The sequence below is a fragment of the Mastacembelus armatus genome, chromosome 13 (genome assembly GCF_900324485.2).
Source record: "Mastacembelus armatus chromosome 13, fMasArm1.2, whole genome shotgun sequence".
In the NCBI taxonomy this organism is placed as follows: Eukaryota; Metazoa; Chordata; class Actinopteri; order Synbranchiformes; family Mastacembelidae; genus Mastacembelus; species Mastacembelus armatus.
This window is the reverse complement of record NC_046645.1, coordinates 24,815,196-24,831,432: the sequence shown is the minus strand read 5'-3', so window position 1 is coordinate 24,831,432 and position 16,237 is coordinate 24,815,196. Positions and strand designations below refer to the sequence as shown.

The following is a 16,237-nucleotide window of genomic DNA, read 5'->3' as shown; positions in this document are numbered from 1 at the left end:
AAACTTTTTTCTTTTTGGTTTTTTATATTGGTTTTCTATGGAGAAAACTTTCAACTTCCATGAAACTTTCCTCTTTATTTGAGCTTCCCAAATCGTCATACTTTGGGCTAGAAATGTCATTTCAACTTTAAACCGGACTAGACCCTTTAAACTTTTAGTCTGTAAGTCAGCTTCTTGATATCTTTTATACTTTTTGATTTCTGGCAGTTTATATTTTAAGCTGTTTTTGCTCATGTTTCAACTTCTCCATTGGTGTGTATTGCGGAATACTCTAGCTCTTCAGCTTTTTTCAATTTTTTTTGTCTCTTTTCTTCTCTTCTGGTGTTAACTTTCAGCTTTATGAACAATTTATATATTAAAGTAATAGAGATTTTTGTCTACTTTCAGGTAATGCTACTCTCACTCTGCTAGGACCTACGGTTTTTCCACCAGGTGGCCAAAACCACAGAGAGTGACTGCTCAAGCTCTCATTCACTCCCATTATAAAAGAAGTCTAGGAATTCTGGTAAAAAACACAAATGAAGTCTGTTTCTAACTCGCCACCAAACCTTCATTTTTTGGAATATCTTCGCAAATCAGTGCTCTGAATCAGCGAATCAGTGGATCAGTCTCTTCGTTGAAGCCTCCTGGTTCTGTTAGTGAACAAATTATTTCGATAGGTCTTATAATTTTTCTGTAGTCCTCCATTTTGTGAGGTGAAGTTTTGTCACTTTCTGCATTTTGTGTGTGTAAAGGGCTGTGTCACTGTCACTCCCCCTCCCACTCTGGGCTTAGGTCACCATAGAAACAGCTCAACACAAAGCAATAACAGAACAACAGCTGTCTGTGGTTGGTAATTAGACTGACTGGCTGCCTAATGGCCACTGCTGCTAGACATGGGGACTATTCTCAGTGTCCTCCAAACAGGATGTGACAACACTTTCACAATGCACATCATTTTATTCTTTTTTCATACTTCTTTCACTCCTTACCAAGCACTTGGCTCCTAGCAAATTGCTTTAGGCACCATTGTGGTGTTGCGACCTGGAAATATGTTATAAATTCTTTGCTTTGACAATGTATAAGTTAAGTTTTATGAGGGGAACATAATCAATTTAATTACTATTTTGCAATTAGTTTAAATATTTTTCAGATTTGTTTTACTGCTAAGAGGTCAGGGGTAATCATTTTGATGACGTCTTTTTTTTTTAGTATGTGCAGAGAGCGAGAGAACGCAGTGCATGTATTAGCAGTGTGTGGGTAAGATCTCTGTGTGTAACGCTAAAGAAAAACTCCAACAGTGAATCGGGAGAATAAAACGTTTCAGAGATTATTTTAGTTTCTTTACATTCCTAGTTCTGTCTTTCCTCACTTTTCTTTCTTACTTTCATTCCCTTTCAACCCTTTCTTATTCATCCTGTACTTTCTTCTTTGTCTGTCTTTGTCTTCAGTGCCCCTCTTTTCATGCTTACTTCTTGCCTTTTTTCTTTACTTTCAACTTCATTTTCCTTCCTTTTCTTTAAACTTCAACTTTGTCAACTCCTTTGCTTCCTTGCTACTTTTTTCTTTCATCCATACTCCTCGTATTTTCGACAGCGTATCAGCTCTCCCACGTAATTTCTTCCAAAATTACCTTTTCTAGTTAGCTTCAGCATTCACACTATTGTTATCCTAATCTTTATTATTCTGACTTCTTCAGTACGTTTTTTGTCCGCTATCTTCTTCTGCATACTTTGTGCTAGAAAGACTGTTCAAATGTCAAAATGTTCAGCTTTTTAAGGACATTCCTGCTTGTATTCAGTTTTTTGATTTCTTTTATACTTTTGAAATTCAACTTTTTTCAAATTTTTTGTCCCATTGAAATTAATGGAGAGAATGTTCAAATCCTCTTCAACTTTGTCCTCTTTCAGCTTTAACTACTTCAGCATACTTTCAGCTAGAAACACCATTCAACCTTTAAACGGGTCAGAAGGCATTAATCTATTAGTCTTGTATTCAGCTTTTTGATATCTGCTACGGTTTTTGATTAATCGCAGTTTAAGTTTTATGGTTTTTTTAGCTCTTTTCTGAATTTTACATTGGTGTGTATCGGAGAGTGTGTGATAGCTTTTGCCCTTCAGCTTTTTTCAACTTTTTAAACTCTTTTCTTCTCTTCTTGTGTCAACTTTCAGCTATATAAACAATTTATATATCAAAGTAGTAGAGATTTTTGTCTTCTTTCAGGTAATGCTGTTCTCATTTTGATTGGACCTACGGTTTTTCCATCAGGTGACCAAACTCAGAGAGTGACTGCTCAATCTCTTTCACTCCCATTATAAAGATCTCCAGCAGTTCTGGTAAAAAACACAAATGAAGGCTGTTTCTAACTCGCCACAAATCCATCATTTTTTGGAATATCTTCACAAAAAGTGGACCGGTCTCTTTGTTGAAGCCTCCTAGCACTGTTAGTTTAAGAATTACTTTGATAGGTCTTATAGTTTTTCTGTAGTCCTCCATTTTGTGAGGTGAAGTTTTGTCAGCTTCTCTACCCTTCGTGTGTAAAGGGCTGTGTCACTGTCACTCCCCCTCCCACTCTGGGCTTAGGTCACCATAGCAACAGCTCAACACAAAGCAATAGCATAACAACAGCTGCTTGTGGTTGGTAATTAAGAATGACTGGCTCCCCTATGTCCACTGCTGTTACACATTCTCGGTGTGGGCCATGTTGGACCTAAGCTCAGAGTGGGAGGGGGGTACATTTAAAACTTGTCCCATTGTCCCAATGGAGAAAATGTTCAAATCCCCTTCAACTTTGTCCTCTTTCAGCTTTTTAACTGTCAGCATACTTTCAGCTAGAAACACCATTTCATCTTTAAACAGGTCAGAAGGCATTAATCTATTAGTCTTGTATTCAGCTTTTTGATACAGTATGTGTTACAGTTTTTGATTAATCGCAGTTTATGTTTTATGGTGTTTTTAGGCCTTTTCTGAATTTTACATTGGTTTCTATGGGAGCGGAATGTTACAGCTAGAGTGGTGACATCATCACCTAGAGTGGGAGAAGCTGTTTAGTTTTTCTCTCTAACTCGCTGTCACGGCTGCAATTTTGCCTCTTGATACGCCATTTTCTCAAAAGTAGTAGATAAATTTGTCTGGATTCAGAAAATGTAACCACCAAAACCACCAGACTCACACTTTTCCTGTCCTGAGCCTCAATAGGACAGGAGTACCATCCAACTGCTCCATACACTCCCATGTTAAATGAGACCAGGATTTTGAGCTAGAAAGCTGAAATGGGGGATTTTGTAAATCGCTCCAGAGGCCACAATGTCTGACCCTACAAACAATTTTTTCATACCATCGTGATCAGAAGAGTCTCGTCTCAACATTTTTTCAGTAGGAATCACAGTCTAATCGTGGTCAGCGAGAGTTCGAGGGGGTTATTTTAGATTAATCTGTCTAACAGACTTTAAACAGGTTACATCTCCATGGTAACTATAAGATGCACACAAACATTCATATATACACAAAAACACACACACACACACACATATATACACAGAAGGAAAGACACATTCACACAGACACACATTTCCAGATGTACTCACACAAACACATGTATACATTCATTGATACAGACACATGTAAATACAGACACACAGAAGCAAATACACACATACAATTACACACAGATGAACACAAACACAAACATTCATATACATAAACATACAGACACACTCAGACACTTTCATTGCATTCTTTCAAAAAAAGCCAAGAAACAATACCATGAGCTTAAAATGGACATTGGCTATTGACAAACAGCTTCAGGCACCAACTGAGGACATTTTTAATGTCAGCCATGGTGTCTTCATCCAGGAGGGCATGGTTGGACTTTCACAATAACAGTCTACAGTTACCTGTAGAAAGTTATTGCACCTTTCTAAAGGATGGAGACTATTCAAACTTAAGATTCCACCTTTAATTGAAGGTCATCTGAATGTCAGCATGCTGCACTTTCAGAATTAAAGCCTTTGTTCTGGATTCTTTCAAAATAAAAGCCAAGAAATAACAAAATGAGCTTAAAATGGACTTTGGCTATTGGCATACAGCTTTAGATACTGACTTAGGATGTTTTCAGTGTCAACCATGGTGTCTTCTCCTAAGAGGCCATGTCTCTGCCCTTTCACAATAAAAGTCTACAGTTATTTATAGGAAGTTATTATACCTTAAAGTTAAGATTGTAATCTAAGATCACGTGTCTCCTGCAGCACTTTGCCCTTTCAAAATAAAAGCTGTTTTATAGCATTCTGTCAAAATAAAAGTCTTGAAACCGCAACATGACCTTAACACAGACTTTTGCAATTGGCATACAGCTTCAGGTACCAACTGAGGCCATTTTAAATGTCAGGCATGGTGTCTTCTTCAGGAGGACATGGTCAGACTTTCACAATAAAAGTCTACAGTTATGTATAGGAAGTTACTGTAGTGATGCAAAGTACAATAAATATTCAAAATTAAAGTTCAGATCTTAAATCAGGGTCACATGAATCTCCTGCAGCATGCTGACTTTTCTAAATAAATGCCTTTTTATTACATAATTTCAAAATAAAAGCCAAGAAATGGAAATATTTGCTCTTTTCCAGCACATTTTCCCTTTCAGCCTTTTGACCAATGCACATCAGCTTATTCTTTACTCCAACTACTTTCCTTCCTTCAGGTCTTCCCTTTTTTCAGTCTCTCCTTCCATCTTCTCTTCTTTCTCTATAAGAAAACCTTCCTTCAAATACTTCTGCTTTGGTTACACATCATTTACCTTCTGTATTTTTCAGCAGTATTTATCGGTTTTAAAACTACACTATATAGTCTTTTTACAATTTCACTTTTTTGCTGTTTCATTCTTCCCTTTTTCTTTCTTTAACTCATATTTAATTCCTTCAGTTCTTCCTTCCTTCTCTTCTATCCTATCCTGCTACAACGGTCTTTCATTACACTGTTCCTGCATATTAGTGTAAGGCTTCTTTCTTTAGCAATTAAAAGCCAGTTTATTTATTTACTTCATCATATTGTTCTCTTTCTACCCTTTTCAGTAATGTTGAATGTTTTTTTAGCTGAACAAGTTAACCTTCCAAGTCCATTTTTACATTTCAGCTTCCAGGATTCTTCAGCATTGTATTTCAGCCTTCAGCTTATTCAGCAATGCATTTCAGCAATTTTCAGCATTGTTGGCCAGCTCCTTTCAGCTTTCAGCATTCATACGCATTTTCTGCAGGAAATGCAATTTTCTAGTTACATTTGGTGTTACATTTCATTTTAATAAAACTTTATCAGCACTTGTTGGGGACTACGCCAAGTGAAGTATTAAACAGTGTTAAACAGAAAGTCATAATCAAAAAGACAACTTTTCCTAAAGCTTATAATCCCTTATTTAAAATATCTGTAACACTAAGCTAAGACAATATTCTGTATTGCTATGACACTGAACCCTAACATTTGTCTACTGACCTACTGATACCACACAGTGAGTCCCTTCTAACTGAGCTGCAACACTGCTTCTGCTTCTTTTAACCTTCTCACATCTGTAAAACCCACAGCAGGTGACATCATTGTTTAAGAAACCACGTGTTGGAACAGATTTTTGTTTTTGATGTCACAAAAGCTATGTTTGAATAGATATATCCCTCCCCATCTCACATTGCCAGACATGGTATGTTATGAATCCGCAGTAAACACACACATTCATTCCACTATTCATTGAAGTAATCACAGTAAATTTCTCCAAACACCAGAATTTTTATTTTTTTCTCTTTTTCCTTGTGTGATTTAATGTAAAGGGTGAGGGCTACAAATCAAAATGATAACTTTGGTGTGTCCAGAAGTCTCAGTTACACAAATCAATATACATGGCTAGAGGGCGACCAATATAGGTTTTTGAGAAATCAGGGCAGTCGATGGCCTACCTACCATTTATTTCTAAAATTCTTGAAAAAGCTGTTGCTAAGCAGCTATCAGACCACTTACACAGGAATTAATTATTTAAAGATTTTCAATCAGGATTTAGAGCACATCATAGTACAGAAACAGCACTGTCAAAAGTCACCAACAATCTTCTCTTAGCCCTGTGATAATGGACACATGCACAAAAGTTAGTTATTGAGTTCCACAACTTGTCCTGTGCTAGGAAAGGACCGATTCTGTTCATCCTGTACATGCTTCCTTTAGGCAGTGTTATTAGGAAGCACTCTATTAATTACCACTGCTATGCAGATGACACTCAGTTGTATCTATCTATTAAACCTGTTAACACAAACCAGTTAACCAGACTTCAAGCGTGTCTAACTGACATTAAAGGCCTGGATGACCAGTAACTTTCTCCTTTTAAATTCAGAGAAAACAGAAGTTATTGTATTTGGGCCTAAAAACTCAGAAATAACTTTTCTAAAATTATCGCTACTTTAGATGGCATAGCCCTGGCCTCCAGCACTACTGTGAAAAACCTTGGAGTTATTTTTGACCAGGACATGTCCTTTAACTCACACATAAAACAAATCTCTAGAACTGCATTCTTTCACCTGCGCAACATTGCCAAAATTAGGAACATCCTGTCTCAAAATGACGCAGAAAAACTAGTCCATGCATTTGTTACCTCAAGGCTAGATTACTGTAACTCATTACTATCTCGATGACCCAGTATCTCCATAAAAAGCCTCCAATTAATCCAGAATGCCGCAGCCAGAGTCCTGAAAGGAACTAGCAGTAGAGATCATATTTCTCCTATATTAGCTTCTCTTCATTGGCTCCCTGTAAAATACAGAATAGAATTTAAAATCCTTCTTCTCACATACAAATCCCTTCATGATCAAGCTCCTTCATACCTTAAAGACCTCATAGTACCATATTATCCCAATAGACCACTTCGCTCTCAGTGTGTAGGTCTACTTGTGGTTCCCAGAGTTTCCAAAAGCAGACTGGGAGGCAGAGCCTTTAGTTATCAAGCTCCTCTCCTATGGAACCAGCTCCCAGTCTGGGTTCAGGAGGCAGACACTCTCTGTACTTTTAAGGCTAGACTTAAAACCTTCCGCTTTGACAAAGCGTATAGTTAGGGCTGGCTTCAGGTAACCCTGAACCATCCCTTAGTTATGCTGCTATAGGCCTAGACTGCCCAAGGACCATCGGTGCACTGAGCTCCCTTACCCCTCCCCTCCTCTCCCTTCCCTTCTCTTCCTCTCCTCCCCCCTCACATGTATATTCCACCATTGCATGTCACTAACCTTGAGCTCTCTCTCTCCCCTAGTTTGTGCTCTCTCCCTCTCTCTCTGTACCTTCTGCAGGTGTCCCCGGTCCTGGAGCTGTATATCCCTGATGTTACTGTTACTGGTCCCACCAACCTGCAGTGTCTTCTTGTTTATTGTTGCTGTTCTTTTCTCTCTGCTCAATCCACTCACCCCAACCAGTCGAGGCAGATGGCTGACCAAACTGAGCCCGGTTCTGCTGGAGGTTTTTTCTTCCGTTAAAGGGAGTTTTTCCTCTCCACTGTCACCAAGTGCTTGCTCAAAAGGGATTTGTTGGGTTTTTTGTTTTTGTAAAGTGCCTTGAAATGATTTGTATTGTGATTTGGCGTGATACAAATAAAACTGAATTGAATTGAATTGAATTGAATTGAATTTATGATAGCAACTGTTTTTGGCCATTATGCTGGGCTGATTATCTTTTACTGGGTATTCACATTTTCTGTCTAAAAGTCAGGGGCAATTCTAGACTCAGATTTTTATGGGTGCTCAGCTTAGCAGTAGAAAATACAGGACCTTATTATGTCCAGTGATCTTTCTGGTGACATCCAGTCACAGAATCTATAATCTAAGAAAAGGTATAAATTGATCCATATCAATTTACAAATTATTCTTATTAAATTTTGGGTTGCTATGAACAATGCAGTCAGGTAATGTTATTTTGACCTTGCTTTTTACTTGAACTTGGTTGTGTTCTTTGGAAAAAAAAAATTATATATCTATGTATGGAAAAGCAGATTTCCAGTTAGTGAGGGCTTTCCCAATGCTTCACTTTACTGTCCCTAAATGTGCTGTAAATGTAGTATCTTGTGTAACTGCATAATGAATAGCTGTAATTAAATCATAAAAATGGTATGTAACTTAACTGTGGTTTGCAAATCAGCCATGTGCTCATGTTGATGTTTGCACATTACCCTTAATGTAAGCATAAAACTGAATTTTCATTAATGAAGAACAATAGCTGCAATGCTTCATAATACTACACGTTAATGCTATTTCATAGCGCTTATACTAAAGTAATAAAGTGCATCAGCTTATTACCTGGCAAGTGTTAGCTAAGTCAGCTAACATTATTTGACAATACTCACATTATGGAACTGTAACCACACACTTTCCAAACCACAGTAATAACGACCCAAAGTTTACAGTCAGAAATAAACAACTGTATTTGTTAATTTTAACTTTTCAACTTACTTATGGTTTTAACCCCCACCATACAATCCACCGCAACCTTCTTCTTCTATGTCGTGGCAGATTTCCGAACAAGCTCGCAAAAGTAACACATTTGTAAAATCTAATGTTAGTTGAGAACAGGCCATATAAATAATCATTATTTTTATGCATTTTTATGAAATTTAGGTGTGCTTGAAGACCCTAAAAAGGGTTTAACACAGCGTGAAACAATGCACTAATCCCGAAAGAAAATAGCAATGTTTTACATCAAATTAAAGAGCAGAATTTGGGCTACAAGAATGTAGGGATCCTTTTATACATGCCCCAAACACAACTCCAATTAATTACTTTAATAGCATCACACAGCACCACTACGATACTTTATGCAAATCACACAATGCCCACCCCAAATGAAAGCTGCGCAGATTCTGTGGTAAATGTGTGTGTGTAAAAACACGGTACAACAAAGCATCAGAGAGACAGGAACCAAAATACAAGAACAGCAGAAATCGTTTCAGTTTAGAAATGAGGATCAGATGAAAGGCTGCACTCACACAGCATCATAAATTGTGTTTTTAAACAGCTTAATTGTTATATTGACTATTACTAATGTCATTGTATATTTAGAATATATGACAGAAAGTTTTCTTGAAAACCAGCTTATTCCATTGCTGTGTTTCATGGATTCATCACTATCATAATTTTACAGTTGGTGTTACTTGTACTTTTTATACCTAAAGTTACTAATTATGTTATAGAGTATAATCTATTACTAACTTCACTACTAAAATTACTACTTCATTGTGACTGAACAGTTTTAAATATTTTGTGAGACAAAAATCATGTTAAACTCTACAGAAGTATCATATTTCACACTTTCTGCCTACTCTGACACTGGGCTTTTAAAATACTTATATTTCATCCTTATTATGATTTCATACATTTCCATAGTTGGTTCTAATGTGTTGATGATAGTGGTGATCTGTATGAACAGAAGCTTACATGAGCCCATGTACATGTTTCTGTGCAGCCTGTTTGTAAATGATCTGTATGGTAGTACAGGGTTGTTTCCATTCCTTCTGGTTCAGATCCTCTCTGACAGTCACACTGTGTCTGTTCCCTTTTGTTTCCTGCAGATTTTCTGTTTGTACTCTTATGGAGGTCGGGAATTTTTGACTTTAGCGGTCATGTCTTATGACAGATATCTTGCTATCTGTTATCCTCTACAGTATAATTCACAGATGACATATAATAAGATTGCTGTACTTACTGCTCTAATATGGATCTACCCTTTCCTTACCAACACTTTCATAGTGTCTTGTCTGACTGCTCCCCTAAAACTGTGTCGGAACACTATTAACAAAGTGTACTGTGACAACTACTACATTGTTAAACTGGCATGTTCTGACACAACAGCCAATAATGTATATGGACTAGTTAATATGTTTACAGTAGTGCTTGGTTATATACTTTTAATCCTGTACACTTACATGAGGATTCTTAAAGTGTGTTTTTCTGGTTCTAAGCAGACCAGACAGAAAGCTGTCAGTACCTGCACACCTCACCTTGCTTGTCTGCTCAACTTTTCTTTTGGGGCTTTCTTTGAAATTGTACAGAGCAGGTTTGATATGAGCAGTTTGCCCAACATGTTGCGCATTATTTTATCATTATACTGGCTTACATGCCAACCACTCATCAACCCTTTACTATACGGACTGAAAATGTCCAAAATCCGCATAATTTATAAAAGTTTTCTGTTTGGGAGGGGAAAAAAAATAATTTTTCAGTTAGCTGACAACAGATCTGCTCTTTAAAAACCCATTTAAAACCAGTTTATATGTTTTCATCTAAATATTTTACATCTGATATTATTTTATTTTACAGTGCTTTCTGTGCAAATGGTTAGCACCATGTAAATCTGGTGAAAAGATTCCCACTCAAACAAATTTTCCTAACCAGATCCCAGTTTCAGTACATTTCTTGGTGATGCAGGAGGTGAACTGAGATCAAACCAAAGAATGGCCAGAGACCTGAGTCTTAGGGGCCTCTTTAATGGATAAAACTTTATCCTCCAAACAAAAAAGCCTCAGCAGTGATTTCATGTCCTATGTTCTTTTAAAGGGACACTTAAATAAACAGCAAGATCAGTATATCTATCTCGTAAACTCAGCCTGTCAAACTGAATAATGTCTGTAGTTTAAAAAAAAGTTTGGTAGAATCACATAAAAATGTTTGTAATTTCAATTTGGGGTCGGATAGTACAGATATGCAGCAGAAAGTCTGCATTAGAAACTTGGTGTGGAGTTAGAAAAATGTGGGTGTTTTTTGGGGGGGGGGGGGGTGTTGGTCTCTGATGTAAAGATAGAGTATGTTCTTTATCAGACTAATACTGTTATATTGATATTTGCTGACCTATTTAAAATTAGATTTAACCTTTCATACATGAATTTTGAAAGTTACAGTCAGGATTATTTTATTAGTCTTTGGACATGAAACGAGAAAACATGGCTTATTGAACACGCCTCTTTAAACAAGTTCTTCATATGTCCACTTAGGTACACTGTCTGACTGTTTCAGTTTTAATTAAGAAACAACTTCACAAAACAGAGAAATATATTGTGAAAAACTATTAAATTCCGTAATATTTCAAACTTTGTTGCTTATATGTTTATGTTTAACAAATTATAACATTGTTCAATGCAATGCACTAAGTCGTATAAGTTGTTTTTAGTACAAAACAGCCTTGTTGAACAGAAACAAACATAAGTCGCTTTGGTGTATAAGTCGCATTTCTATACTAATTACAGTCTAAATTAGAAGAACATAAGCTATGCATAACAACAAGCAGAAGTGCATCACCAAATTCATTCATCTGTCTCAAGTAATGTTAAACATACTTTATTAGCTACACTTTGAAGTCTGCAGTATAACCATTTCCACTAGTGTTACAACAGAAGTTAGAGCTTAGCATGATCATAAGAACTTTTACTTTTTCAGCTGTACAGTATTATCTTCAATTAAGTGCTAAGACTGCATTCTAGCACTAATGATTACTCAACAACATGACCGTAAATATACACATATAAGTCGGTTTGCTATATAAGTCGTACTACAAGCCAGAGGAGTAAAAAAAGTGCGACTTATAGTCTGGAAAATACAGTACTCAGCCTTTCTGGGTTTCCCTTGACCATCATGGTTTCGAGAAATTTTTGTTGCACTTATAATGGCTGAGTAGATGGTTCAAGTATGGGATGACACACTAGCATCCATTATAGTGGGTGATAACCCACTAATGATCAGAACCCATGCACAAGAAAATAGCGTTTAAATAGCTGTCCACTATATTGATCACTGTGCATGAAAGGGTTAAAACTAAACTAGAAATGGTGCATTGCGGTCGTATGCCAACAACCAGCAAAGTCAAAGTTTAGACTATGCATATTAGACTGCCCACCACCAGTGACTATGAGACCCTCAAATTTCAATAGGTTCCCTGAAGACATTCCTTACATGCTGCACACACAAGAATGGGATGAACTGAGAGACCATGAACTTTGACCTATGACCACCAAATTCTATTCAATTAATCAATGAATCCAAGTGTACAATTGTGCCAGATTTGAAGAAATTCCCTAAGATATTTGTAAGACACCGCATTTACAAGACCGGGACTAATGGACGGACTGCTCAAAAAGATAATGCCTCTGGCCACGACTATCCCAGCTCAGGATATATCAATCCACATAATAATAATAACACGTAATACATAATAATCCACATTCACAAAGGACGATTGGACATGAGTGCGGCTCACTTAGGTCAGTGGGAACACAACAGCACTCTGGTGTGCACCAAAACGGCCGTACCGAGACCACCCTTTCCAAGTGCTCTCAGTACAGCTGTTTTGGTGCACACCAGAGTGTGGCTGTTGTGTTCACACTGACCTCTAAGCGAACGCTAGTGCAGTTCGTGTGTGGGGTGAAAGCTCACGACCTCGGTCCAACCTGACAAGCAGAAGTTCATCACCAAATTCATTCATCTGTCTGTCAACTACGGGAAATACAAGACATGTTTGAGCTGAAGAGGCTTCCAAAGTCCACTGGGTAGTGTATTGTGAGTCATGAAGGAGCACCTGACCAAAACAAAATGGCGGAAAGATGTTCCACAACCAATCGCTATCGAATGTGGTCTCCAAAAGAGATTCACTGTCTCCTAGAGGTTTGGGCCGGCAATTTTGTTGCCTCAACTTTCATTCACACATAAAAACTTTGACTACATCAAAGTGGACGATGCCATCAATAAAACAGGAAGTAATGGGTCAGAGAAAGATAAATTCCGCTGGTACGACTAGCTACACCAAATACTTGGGACAAAACCCGTCGTTGAACCAGTGGACATTGTGGAGTCCAATGATTGTGCTGCTCTCAGTGTTACCACAACTGACCTGCCACCAGAAGACACAGATTTTCCTCAACTTTTGGCTGTATAGATATCAATCAATCAATCAAAGTTTATTTATAAAGCACTTTACAACAACACAAGGAAGACCAAAGTGCTGTACATCAAGTAAACAATAATAAAATGCAATAAGCAGAAAAAGACATGACATACTTTTGTGTAATAAGTTGTACTACTAAGAGCTAAAGGCTAGCCTGAACAGATAAGTCTTTGGTCCAGACTTAAAAAGACACAGGTATTCCACAGTTTGGGAGCAGCAACAGCGAATGCACGATCACCCCACTGTTTATACCGGGATCTAGGGACCTCCAGTAGAGTCTGAGAGGACAGACGAAGAGCCCTACTGGGGCAGTGGAGGGTTAAAACCTCCGATAGATAAGGAGGAGCGAGATCATTAAGAGCTTTAAAAACAAGTCAAAATTTTAAACTGGATGCGAACTGGTAGCCAGTGAAGAGAGTAAAGAATGGGAGTGATGTGATTGGATCTAGACGAGCCGGATAAAAGGCGTGCAGCTGCATTTTGCACCAATTGTAATCAATTAACTAGGGACTGTGTAATCCCAAAATACAGTGCATTACAGTAGTCAATGCGTGAACTAATAAAAGCATGAACAGCTTTCTCCAGATCACTGCGAGATAGAAAGGGTTTCACTTTGACCAGAAGACGCAACTGGAAAAAGCTGGCTTTGACCACAGCATTTATTTGTTTGTCCAATTTCAGCTCGTTATCAAAAATCACTCCCAAGTTCCTCACAGATTGACCAACATGCAGTGTCAGAGCACTGAGATCAATGTTGCGGTAGGATCCTGGGGGGCCAAACAAAATACACTCACTTTTACTTTCATTAAGGTGAAGGAAATTTTGGGCCAACCACTGTTTAATGTCTGAGATGCAGCTAAATAAAGAGTCCAGTGCAGATTTGTCGTTGTGTACCACAGGCAGATAGACCTGGAGGTCATCTGCATAAAGGTGGAATGAGAGATGGTGTTTGGTAATAATAAAATCAAGCGTCAGCATGTACAGAGAAAATAACAGTGGCCCCAGAATGGACGCTGTGGCACCCCTGAAGACAAGGGGGCTGGTGGGGAGGAGTGGGCATTAATCATAACAGTAAAAGTCCTATCGGTTAAGTAGGAGCGGAACCACTGCATAACTGTTCCACGGAGACCAACGTGTTGTTCTAGTCGAGAAAGGAGCACTGAATGGTCCACAGTGTCAAAAGCCGCTGTGAGGTCAAACATCACCAACAGCACAGGCTTTTTGGCATCCAAGGCTAAAAGAATGTCATTGTGCACTTTTAAAAGAGCCGATTCTGTGCTGTGGCGTGATCTAAAACCCAACAGAAATTTTTCTAAAATAGTGTTGTTTTCTAAAAAAGACTGCAACTGAATAAAAACAAGTTTTTCTAAAACCTTCGATAAAAAAGGTAAATGAGAAACTGGTCTAAAATTGGATAAAACTGCAGGGTCCAGGTTAGGTTTTTTTCAGCAGTGGCCTGACCACAGCATGCTTAAAAACCTCCGGGACAGAACCCACATGGAGACAACAGTTCATAAGCACAAGCAGACAAGAGCCGACAGTGTCAAAAGTCTGTTTGAGCACCTTTGATGGAATAATGTCCAGGGGGCAGTTTGTGGGTCTCAACTGCTGAATCACCTCAGAGAGAAGAGACAGCGAAACTGGCTCAAACACTTCTAAAACAGCCGGGGGCGTTGGAGATGCATGAGAATTAGCACCCTGATTGCTGCTGTTATTGATTGGTCTAATTGAAGCTATTTTGTCCACAAAATAATGGAGGAACTTCTCACAAGTATCCTCAGAGACATTATTTAAAACATTTCTAGGTGGATCAATTGCTGACTGTATTGACTTTTGTCTTGCAAGCGTATCGTGTTGTGTGTGTTGTATAGTTCGTCTACAGACTAGCAACAGACTAGCTATAGTTTAACACACCTAAAAACTAACTAAACTCTAAACAATTCATTAACTGCTACATTCCGGTACTAGTCAAGTACCTTTCTATTTTGACCGGTATTTATTGCTATTTCCTGACTTAGTGCTCGTTAGCCTACCGGTTAGCTTAGCTAGCTAGTTAGGTTAGCTAACATGGCCTCTCCCTCTCTCTCTCTCTCTCTTTCTTGCTTGGTGTGCCACGTTTAGTTATTCCTCTGCCTCCTTTAGCGATAATGATACCTGTAATAACTGTAAGGTTCTGGTAGCCTTGGAGGCGAGGATCACTGATTTGGAAGCGCGGCTCTGCACCTTCGAACAAAAGCCAGCTAGCCTAGCCCCGTTAGCTGGTGTGGAGCCACCGAGCTCAGGGTCTGTTAGCGGTCCAAGGGCAGCTCCGGAGCAGCCCGGAGAATTAGCCTGGGTGACGGTCCGACGGAAATGTACTCCTAAGCAGAAGCCCACGGCTCATCACCTGCCTGTTCACGTTTCTAATAGATTTTCCCCGCTCAGCGACACACCCGCTGAGAAACCGACTCTGATAATTGGCGATTCCATAGTCAGGAACGTGAAAATAGAGACACCAGCGACCATAGTCAAATGTATTCCTGGGGCCAGAGCAGGCGACATCGAGTCAAATCTGAAGCTGCTGGCTAAGGCTAATCGTAAATATGGAAAAATTGTTATTCACGTCGGCAGCAATGACACCCGATTACGCCAATCAGAGGTCACTAAAATTAATGTTGAGTCGGTGTGTAACTTTGCTAAATTAATGTTGGACTCCGTAGTTTTCTCTGGACCCCTCCCCAATCTGACCAGTGATGACATGTTTAGCCGCATGTCGTCGTTCCGTCGCTGGCTGTCTAGGTGGTGTCCAGCAAACGATGTGGGCTTCATAGACAATTGGGCCACTTTCTGGGGAAAACCCGGTCTGGTAGTGAGAGACGGCATCCATCCCACTTTGAATGGTGCAGCTCTCATCTCTAGAAATTTGGCCGAGTTTATTAGCCGACCTAAAGCCTGACAATCCAGGGTGGGGAACAGGATGCAGAGACTCAGTCTAAAACGCCTCTCTGCAGTTTTCCTTAGAGCCCCCCCTCAAACTACAGAGAGACTGTGTCTGCCCCTCGAAGATATAAATCAAATAAATCAGAAGTTAACAGAAGAGGAGTTATTCATAAAAACTTAATAAAAATGAAGACCACTCCTCTTATTGAACAGAAAAACAGAACTGTCAAATGTGGACTATTAAATATTAGGTCCCTTTCATCTAAATCTTTGTTAGTAAATGATTTGATAACTGATCACCAAATTGACCTACTTTATCTTACTGAAACCTGGTTACAGCAGGATGAATATGTCAGTCTGAATGAATCAACCCCCCTCAGTCATAAAAATTATCATGTTCCTC

General features: G+C 38.7%; 1 protein-coding gene across 1 annotated transcript; it reads left to right on the top strand.

The window, feature by feature from the left end:
* Positions 1-9,259: 9,259 nt before the first annotated feature.
* LOC113134942 (olfactory receptor 10A6-like) lies at positions 9,260-10,231 on the top strand. The gene has a single exon (XM_026314557.1). It carries the CDS (start codon positions 9,260-9,262, stop codon positions 10,229-10,231), a length of 972 nt encoding a protein of 323 aa, XP_026170342.1.
* Positions 10,232-16,237: the final 6,006 nt, after the last annotated feature.